Source organism: Etheostoma spectabile, unplaced genomic scaffold (assembly GCF_008692095.1).
Source record: "Etheostoma spectabile isolate EspeVRDwgs_2016 unplaced genomic scaffold, UIUC_Espe_1.0 scaffold00004012, whole genome shotgun sequence".
Taxonomy (NCBI): Eukaryota; Metazoa; Chordata; class Actinopteri; order Perciformes; family Percidae; genus Etheostoma; species Etheostoma spectabile.
Window position 1 is genome coordinate 16,884 of NW_022603098.1, and position 10,067 is coordinate 26,950.

The following is a 10,067-nucleotide window of genomic DNA, read 5'->3' on the forward strand; positions in this document are numbered from 1 at the left end:
AGAGAGAGAGAGGCCTTTGTCACAGAAGTTCACAGTAAGTTTGAGTAATAAAAGAGATGACATCCTGGTGTTGCATTTGCATGCTCCCTGTCACACCCTCATCGGGACTTCCTGCTCATCTTATTATTCACACCTGTGCTTTCACGATAGATAGGTCAAATAGATAGATATAGATAGTTAGATAGATAGATGGATAGATGGATAGATGGATAGATTTTATTGGTCCCAGAGTATTCCATAATATTATACAACAACTTACTCAGTGACCTCATCTCCACTACAGCTTTAAATGTCTCCTGTTTTCAGTATAGTATACAGTATATAAGAGTCTAGTTTAAGAAATGGTAGTATAGTATAGTATAAGTACAGTATAAGAAATGGCCCAGTTTAACTTAATATGCATGTGCTTATGTTTCATTTAGACATGTTTATGTTATTTTATATTAAGGGCATAGACAACAGATCAATTAGGAAAATTCAAGTTGTGAATGTTATTGCAATATTGTTGTATCATGTAAACTATACGTTTGAGGCCACTTCTTTATGGGCGTTTCTGACGTAAAAACCAGTTTACTTTGATTTAGTTTGAGAATACTTTAACTTACCCAGTGTAAAAGATGACTGAACCAGATGAGTATACCAGACGAAAAACTAGTAAGAAGAAAAACTGCTGCACACACGGGCCCCACCAGGTCATGATAAACGGAAGCTTGGTACTGCCATCTAGGGGCAGAAACACCAACTGGCAGCAGATGCTGGGAGACCTTATCTCAGCCACCACAGCTCTCCACACCGCCGACGGGTCCTGATCACAACCAACTGACAATATAATCACTTTTAAATGACTAACAAACCACTAAAGTACCAAGCTGTGTGTTCAGGAGGTATTTCAATGTACAACGCACCCTAATAACCTCTGTGATTTTCACTTTTAAAGCCCTGTTTTTTATACAAATTGCAGGTTATTTGTTGCAAAGGGCTGAAGGTGAGACTCTTTAATCCCCTCATGCTTTATTAGTATAGAAATGTACAACTCTCAACTGGACTAAAGACATGTTAGGGGACGTAAACAGAAGAAGAACACACTTTTAAGTGCAGGATTTATACAATCTGAAATCTCAGGCTATTTCAGCCCTCTCTACCTCCAACCATGCACCACGCCAGCAACAGATAATTACCAAAATACTGATTTAAAAGGACCCACTGAATATCAGTGAGGAGTTTCTGAAGCATTGAGATTTGCTCAAAACTAAAATCAATAAAGTTGTCCAATAGATCATTATTTTGTCAAAGAAATCCTGAATAAGATCTGGTAGAGAAAAAAATGTACCCATTGGACTCAAACACGACACGTCATAATGTAGTGTCTACCAAGCTGACATATTTAATGTGAATTTTTGTCAAATCTGACTGCAGCAAGGCTCACTGCTACCTTGGCTCATCCTCGGCCCAACCACAGCCGCTGCATGACTATTACCATACCAACAACCGGATGTATTTTAACTTCCTCGCACATCACTTTAAAACCTTTTTGACCGTTGATTTCTGGCGGCCTGGCGCTCAGTCTCGTTGCTCACAGCTTTTAACACGGAGCAAAGATACAGAGCCTCCCAGCGCAGCTTCCTTCTGCCTGTGGTGTGTGGCATTTATCGACAGCTCCAGCACCTCCAGAGATTGCTACAGTAATGATCTCAGAACATGGAGCGTCTCCGTCTGCTCTCTTACAATCTGTCAGCCCTCTCCTTCTCCCACCTCACAATTTCTCCTGCTGCTCTCTCATCACTTAATTGTAAAATGCACTTCACACATTTGACTTGTTTTATGAACTTGGCTGAAGTTATCTTTCAGAACCATTTCAGAACATGTTAATACATGCATAAATGAATGAAAGCTGCCAATAGAACAGACTGTAACCACAGCATCCTATCACCTTATAGAGTTGATGTCATGTTTGTGTCGACCTGATGAATGTTAGTCCAATATTCTGTCTATAACTCCTGAGGGAAATATCTTGCTACATGTCCAGACACCACCTCCAGTGGTTGGACTCCATGTTTGAACTGTTTTCCATACTGAAGTGTATTTAAACACTGATGTGTTCACTGACTGACATAGGAACTGGAGCGTCTTTGTAGGGGGGATGCGTTCACTTGTTAATGTCATCAGTCCGGAGGATAAATTCTCTGGGAACCATGAATATCTGTACTACAGTCAGTGTCACTGAAATGTGTTCTGATGTTTAGATAGATAGATAGATAGATAGATAGATAGATAGATAGATTGATAGATGGTTATTGAGCCCAATAAAATGGGAAATTACAGTGTTACAGCAGCAAAATCAGTCACACAACTCATAATTTAAATATAAGTGAAATACTAGGATACAATATGCATACATACAATATACATGCAATAATAATAATAGGAATAAAACACAAGAACAAATATTTTTATGTATACAAGTTGGGAGTACAACAATGTGCAATTGCTTAAATAGTATGATAAATATGCAAATAAACCAATTGTGCAGGTTGCATTAGTGCAGTAGGACAGGATAATTGAATCTTTGACATGCTGGTGGCACTAGAAGAGAAGTCGGAGGATCATCATTCATGTGCAATAACTCTGCCTAATTTGCATATGTTATACTCATGCTTAGGGCTGTGACGATACACCAAACCCACGATTTGGTTCATATCATGATTTTTGACTCACAATTTGATATGAACCCCTTTTAGGGGTGGGGGTGGAGGAGAGTTATACTCAGTAAATGTAATACAACTTTTTTTGCTGCCACATGGCATCATTTTTTCATTGAAAAAATTACATCCCACTTTGCAACACAGTAATACAACAGAAACCTTATTTATTGATATTGATTAATTTCAAAATTGATCGATCCAACACCACAGATTATTTTATACCTTAAAATAATGTTTCCAAAATCATTTAAGTGGTTCATTAACATAGAACCACCGAATGAGACAAAATGGTAATGTTAGCACTAGGCTAATGGACATAACGCTTCCAACCTGTAGGGGGACTGAAGAGGAGAAGTGCTTTGGTGCCTGCAGTAAAGGTGCTGGTTGACAAACAAGTAGCTAATGCTAATGCTATGTCTATGACGTTAGCTAATTCTTGGTGGGTAACATAAGATTACGACATTTTTTGTATGATTGTTTTGACCACGGCTCACAACTCTGGGCTAACCCACAAATTCATCAGTAACCTTAACATTATAGATAGACAACTATTCTAATGGTAATTTAGCTAGCTAGCACCCTCTGTCTTCTGCCTCAGCTCCGGCCTGGGGACACATCCACAGTCAACCCCCAGCCAGCTAGCAACCATCCGCTATCATTACAGCCCTGGTCCGGGACACATCCACAGTCAATCCCCAGCCAGCTAGCAACCATCCACTATCAATACAGCCCTGGTCAGGGGACACACCCACAGTCAACCCCCAGCCAGCTAGCAACCATCCAGTATCATTACAGCCCCGGTCCGGGGACACATCCACAGTCAGCCCCCAGCCAGCTCGCAGCCCTCCACTTTCATAACAGCCCCAGGGACACTTAAACTTAGACTTCTCTTTATTAATCGTTTTTGGATGGCTCTCACAAGAAAATTAAAAATTCCAGCATCAGGTTTAGCAAGACATCCACAGTCAGCCCCCAGCCAGCTAGCAGCCATCCACTATCATTACAGCCCCGGCCCGGGGACACATCCACAGTCAGCTCCCAGCCAGCTAGCAGCCAATCACTACTACTACTACAGCCCTTGGGACACATCCACAGTTAGCCTCCAGCCAGCTAGCAGTCAGCTAGCAGCCAGCTCGGTCAGCACTTAGCTAACTCGGGTGCTAAGGATGCTAACGGTAGTTTACAGAAACATACCCAGGCACCTGAGTAAGAACAACGGCCATTTGTAACGTTACACCTCAGTGTTACTGGTGCCATCCTATTCGTTTTAAGCCGTCTTTACAGTTAGCTAAATTTACCAGACAAAACGGGGATAACCAAAAGGACTAATACTAATAGTAATTTAAAGATGTGGTAGCACTGGATCTAGACGGGAAGGATAACTCTGGGAGTTGGAAGGGGTGTGTCGCGATTCTGCCTTCTCACTCCGCAACACAGATTTGTGGATCTGAATGTCATAATTTTCGTTTCATATTGCATATTGTTACAGCCCTACTCATGCTGCCATTCGTCTTGGGAGGACAGTCTCCAGATCGTAAACTATACAATGTGACACAGAATCAAACAACACACCCTCATACCTAAAAGGCTGAATAGGTCGATTGCCAGTGAACCCAAAACAACATATATAAAAACAATATATAAAATGACTTTTTTAATGCCGTGATACGGCCACACGGTGGCCATTTTAAACAAATTACCATTACACATGGCTGTAACATGTGACCTCTGTGGCGGGTTTAATTATGTAACTATGTTCTAGTGCAGGTAACGGTTGCAGTTTCAAACACTTAGGTTACGTTGTGAAACGGGGACATGATGTGCCAGGAACAGAACAGCAGTGCATGATTCAAAGCAGAGGAATGCTATATGGTGTGTGAGAGAAAGTGTGTTTGAAAAGATAATGACACAGTGCACTAAATGTTTAGGGAGTGGCGAACCATCACAAGCATTAAGCTTTAGAACCTAAAACGAGAAGCCTAAGCACGCAGAGCCTCCCAGCTATGGTCCCACCACATTTCACATGTTCAGCACTGTGTGTTGTGTGTGTGTGTGTGTCTGTGTGTGTGTGTGGTGTGTGTGGTGTACAGACCATCTTTGACTGACTAGATTGCCTTTGTCATTAAGGACTTTATCATCTCCTGGACATTTGTGTCCTGACTTCCACCTGAGCTGCTCAGCCAGAGTGACTAAAAGTCTCTGCAGGGCCTTTGCAATGCTTTCGGCTTGATTCCAATTTATAGGAAGAAATGTCACTTCAGGTATATTTGAATAATTATTGGAAGCCTGAAAAGGGTAAAAATGATTATCCAGTAATCCACCAAGAAATGATTGATGGTGACATGGGGGCCCAGGGGGTGAAACACTGATTGTCTGTGGACCTTTGTTGGATGTCATTACCCCTCTCTCACCCCTCATTTCCTGTCTCTCTTCAATGTTTCATATTGAGAGAATAAGTCAAATTGAATTGAAAAGTAAAGTGCATAAGTCATATAAAGTAAAGCACTTATCTTAACTGAAGGGAAACAATTAAATCAAGAAATGGAATCATAAAACACAAGAAAAAAAATACATGAGATCCCAAAATAGTAAAAATGGAGGAATTTAACATACTGCATTTTTACAAACTGGAGGCAGCGTCAGTTGGCTGCGATAATGTGAAAATCGTTCTGATATGAATTGTTCTTTGAGAACATGCCTGTGCATGCTCTGTCCTGATCGTGTGATTCATTCCTTCTCGGTGTTTCTTACTGTCAAACACTGTTTTCCTTCTGCCAAGCCAATTACAGTAAAAAAAGTAAAGCTTGTCATTCAGTCATATCCAGAGGTGCTTCTTTAAGTCTGCAAGGGAAGCTTGGCTTCCCCTAAAACGGTCAAATGTATACTATTGTGTTAACATTGAGTAAAAACAAGTCCCGTATTCAGATCAGGACTTGCAGAGTAACAGTGGAAAAATGTGTGATTACTTGGTGTTACTTAAGGACATGTTATGATGAAGCCGAATTAGGACCCAGAGATGACAGGCAGTTAGGAGAGTGTTTAGTTGAAGAATTATTTAACAAAAGAGTCCAAATAACACAGGGATCCAAAATGCAAAAAACAAAAAATCCAAACGGTCCAAGGAAAAAGAAAACCAAAACCAGGAACACAGACACTGGTGAGACAGATCTCAGGAAAGAGACAAATGTAGAACACGCCAAATTGAACACAAACTCACAAGAGAATCTGACAAGAAACAAGGGGAGCACAGACACTAAATACACTGGGTGATGAGATAACGAGAGGCAGGTGACCCAAGGGCTGGGAAACAGGTGGAAGACATCAGGTAATCACCATAGACAGTTAAAGAAGTGGACCAACAGATCGCGTTGTTCGGACGGAGATCAGTGAAGTCTATTAGAAGCTCTTTCCCAGTGATGGCTGAACGTTAGTGTGCATTCTCCAACTGAGCTTGGCAATAGATGGGACGTGAGCAACCTTCTTCTGGTAGCTGTGCCAAGAGAAATCTCAATCATAACAAAACGCCAAACCACAACAAAGACATGGAGTTGGACAGTACAATGCCTCAGCTTTACAAACTGTTCTCATTAGTGGCAACAATTGAAGCTGCACCTGCAGGTGTAGAAACAAGCTTGTCCTGTTTAAAGTGTCTCAAGTCCTACATTCATAAAACGATGGGCCAAGCCGTTAAACTGCCTAGCTCTGCTGGCCATTGAGAGGACACTGGTCAAGTCAATGGAAAAAGACGTCTAGGTGTACGACAGGGTCACAGAGCATTTTCTTGAAAAGGAACGCAGGGCAGAGTTTACGTATAAATAAATGGACAATTTTTATGATCTAGGCCAAAATTGAGTTTCCCCTTTTTGAAAGACCAGCAGCCTCCACTGTTCTTATCATATTTCAGCCTGCCCTTTTGCAGGCAGAGACACAAAAAAAAAAAAACGCAGTGAAGTGTTCTGTGCAAAACAGTTTATTAAAGTAAGCCAGCTTTAGACAAATCCCTGAGACAGTCATTCTCGCATTGTCAATCTGTCTTCCAAGACATCTGTCTGTATCGTAATAAATGAACCAGTTTTTACCATTTATAGGCATGAACATGTACACACACTAAAAACAAGTTTAGTTCACACAAACACTTGTGTATATAATTGTTTTGAGTTTTAAAGTGTGAACGTAACATAATCGGCCACTTTACATTTTATACTAAAAATGACATAACACAAATCCCATGACCTTACCACGGTGACTAGTAAAAAACCTTTGTCCAACATAAAAACATTTCCTGTAGTTTATTCAAGAGCAACAATCAAATATAAATATATACATAGGAGCTATGTAACAGCAGATTGAGCATGTTTAGATCAAGCTGGATCACAAGATACCAAAGTGCAAATGAGCAGACACAAATGTTAAGGTTTTTTAAATCTTCACCCATACTTTTTATCTTATTGCTTAAAAGTGCTTCTGCTTTAACAGAATTATTAAATATAGTATTAGTGGACAGACTAACAGTTTTGCCAGCATTGCAAAATAACTCAACATCACAAAAATATTTTTGCCAAAACAAACAGTGGACAGAAAAAAAGCACCTTTTTCTAAAGATATGGCAACTATGTGTTTGGAAATGAAATTTGTAAGAAAACTGTGAATATAAACATATTAACACACAATATCAAATATTCTTGAATCCAAGATTGATAGGCTTGTTTTTCCGGGTGCATATGTTGGTGTCAAGTAGAAGCAGTGGTATCATGCGGGTACATGATGCTTCATTCTGAGTCAAACTGTTGAAGCACACCGTCCACAAATAAACTGACATGAATATGCATGGTGTCTCTCATAAAAATACTTGACAACTTGCCTTGCCATAAGTTTAAACTGAATTTAAATTTTTCTTTCACAATTCAGTGGTTTTCTCCTGCACCACCACCTTGCGGTAGGTGGGGGTTCCGCTCACTCTGGTGGTAGAGGAACTCGTCACGCTGCTTTGAGGGCCAGCCAAAGGGCTGCTGTAGAGGACTCTCTGAGAGCCAGAGATTTCCCTTTTCTGGGATAGACCTCCTGCCTCCTGGACCAGCTGACCTGCGCTGCTCGTTGGCCCCCCGACCAGCAGGACCCTCTGCGATCCAGAATGTCCTCCTGACTGCTGCAGATTGCCCCCTGCTGCACGAGATAGGTCTGGCTCCCCGACAGGTGTTTCATTGACCCAACAGGGACCATGCCCTCCATGACCATCATGGTCTGGGAGCCAGAGAGGTTGCCAGCACGGATCATGTTGGCACCGCTCCCCTGGACCCCGCTCCTCTCCACCAGCATCATTTGGGGGCCTGGGCTTGTCTGCTGGACATCACCGTCTGGTTCTGAAAAACATGCCTTGGGCCGGACCAGATTGGGCCGTTAACCAGTACCATGTTCTGCATGTTGGTGGCTGGTGCCTCAGCCAGCAGCACTGTGTTCTGAACCTGTGGCTGGACTACGTAGTGCATTGGCTGCATCACAGGGGCGGTGGTGTAGTAGACAGGCTGCTGAGCGGCTGCTGTAGCAAGACCATCTGGCCTTGAGTTGCCATCCCTTCCTTCACTGTAGTCATCCCTTCGGTCACTGTAGTCTTCCCTTCCTTAACTGTGGTTGTGCTTTTCTTCACTGTCTCACTCACCATGGCCTTCGGGGGGCTGGGCTGCGGCTTGGGTGGAGGGGGAAGCTGTTGGGCTACAGCTTTCAAACTTGATACTGAGGTCTGAGTGTTGACGGAAGCACTGGGCAAAGGAGTGAATTCTTGTTTGACTTCAGTTGGGATCTTCTTTCCTCCGCACACCTCAGCCAGGGTCTTGAACTTTGTCCCGAGGTCATCGAGGAATTGCAGGTCATTGTCAGACTCCAGGAGGCTGCAGCAGCCCACTGAGCCAGCAGGCGAGCCCTGGCCCTCGTAGTCATAAACCAAAAGACAGTCCTTTCCTCCAAGGTTGTCATTTCCACTGGCCACCTTCTGTTTAAAAAAAAAAGAAAAAAGGAAATCATCAGTAGCAAATAGGTACTTTGTTATTGCAAAGATCCAAGACGACAAAACTCCCACCTAAGAGTGGAAATACTTTAATGACGCCTCACCTGAGTGTAGTACTGTGCCAGGAAGTGGTCTGGCAGAGCCATGCCGTCATACATTTCTCTACCTGCTCCCGATTCTCTGCCCTCAAACTCAGAGTAGAAGCCACTGCCGCTCTGCTGGGCCATCCCCCTTGACCCTTCTCTGAGGCCACTTACAAAACCATCTTGATAGACGGCCCCGTTCATCCCATCCATGGAAGTAACGGATCTCTGGAAATCCAAACCTGCCATTGCTGAAGTATTGTTAATCATGCCCATGTTCATGTTGACCATATTTCCATCCATTTGTGTTGGCATGTTCAGCAGCGGCACCTCCTATAAAAGGCCAATGATCCAATGTTAGTACAGAGTCAACAGTTAATCTGCTGCCTAAATCACTTATCACTTGCAGCTTTCAAGCCAACATCATCTCAATAGCAAGCGGTCAGTATGGATGACAGTATTCCTGTTCTCAACAGTGCGACTGGTGTGTTGAAAAGGCAAATGTGTTGTAAATGTCTTACCGTGTTCTCTCCCTGGCCCTCAGTGCGGTAGTTAATGAGGTGTGATTTGGTGTCGAAAGGCATCTCAGTAAAGCCATCTGGCAAGCCCCCAGCACCGCCACAATTGCAGAAGAGCAGCATCAGAAGAAGTACTGCAAAATCAACAACAACAAAGTATTAGTCTAACTTAATCTTAAAAGCAGTGGTGTGATCCTTTGGTGTCATCCAAAAGAGAAAGTGCAGTTTCAGTTTACCTTGTAAAAGTGTGGTTATGCTTTCAAAAGAAACCCTGTGGTACTTTAATACAACCATTCTGGTGTAAGTTGCATGTATGCGGCATTTTTGTACTTCTCTTTCTTTGACAGTGTGCAAACTGGGGATTGAATTAATTTCCCACTACCTACAGGTTCATTGTGGTTGTTGAAAGGACCTAAATGTTCTCAATCAGCTTCTTCCTGTGAGTGATGGGATCCTACGTAAACACAGCTGTGTCATTTTGAGTGTTAATAATGATACATGATGATTTGTATTTCGCTTCAGTTGGTGCTTATCTAGTCGTGAATATGCAATATGATGAAAAATACTTCATATTTGGAGCCACGTTTTCAAGGGCTCAAAAACTAGTTAGTAGGCAGTGCAGAGGGTTTGAGTGCCCGGAGGAGGTCTCTTTAAAACGGAAACTGAAAAACACATACAACTACAACTGCATTGTGGTCCTTTAACACATCAAATCTGACATTACAAAAAGAAGTGATGAAAATGCGTGTATCCCTTTGCTGTT

General features: G+C 42.3%; 1 protein-coding gene across 1 annotated transcript; it reads right to left on the reverse strand.

Moving 5' to 3' along the window:
• Nucleotides 1–7,147: 7,147 nt before the first annotated feature.
• Nucleotides 7,148–9,607, reverse strand: LOC116676912 (desmoglein-2-like). The gene is given in 5 exon segments (XM_032507715.1): nt 7,148–8,039; nt 8,072–8,230; nt 8,233–8,688; nt 8,808–9,119; nt 9,308–9,607. Coding segments are annotated over 5 exon segments (1,407 nt in total). The 5' UTR covers nt 9,428–9,607; the 3' UTR covers nt 7,148–7,679.
• Nucleotides 9,608–10,067: the final 460 nt, after the last annotated feature.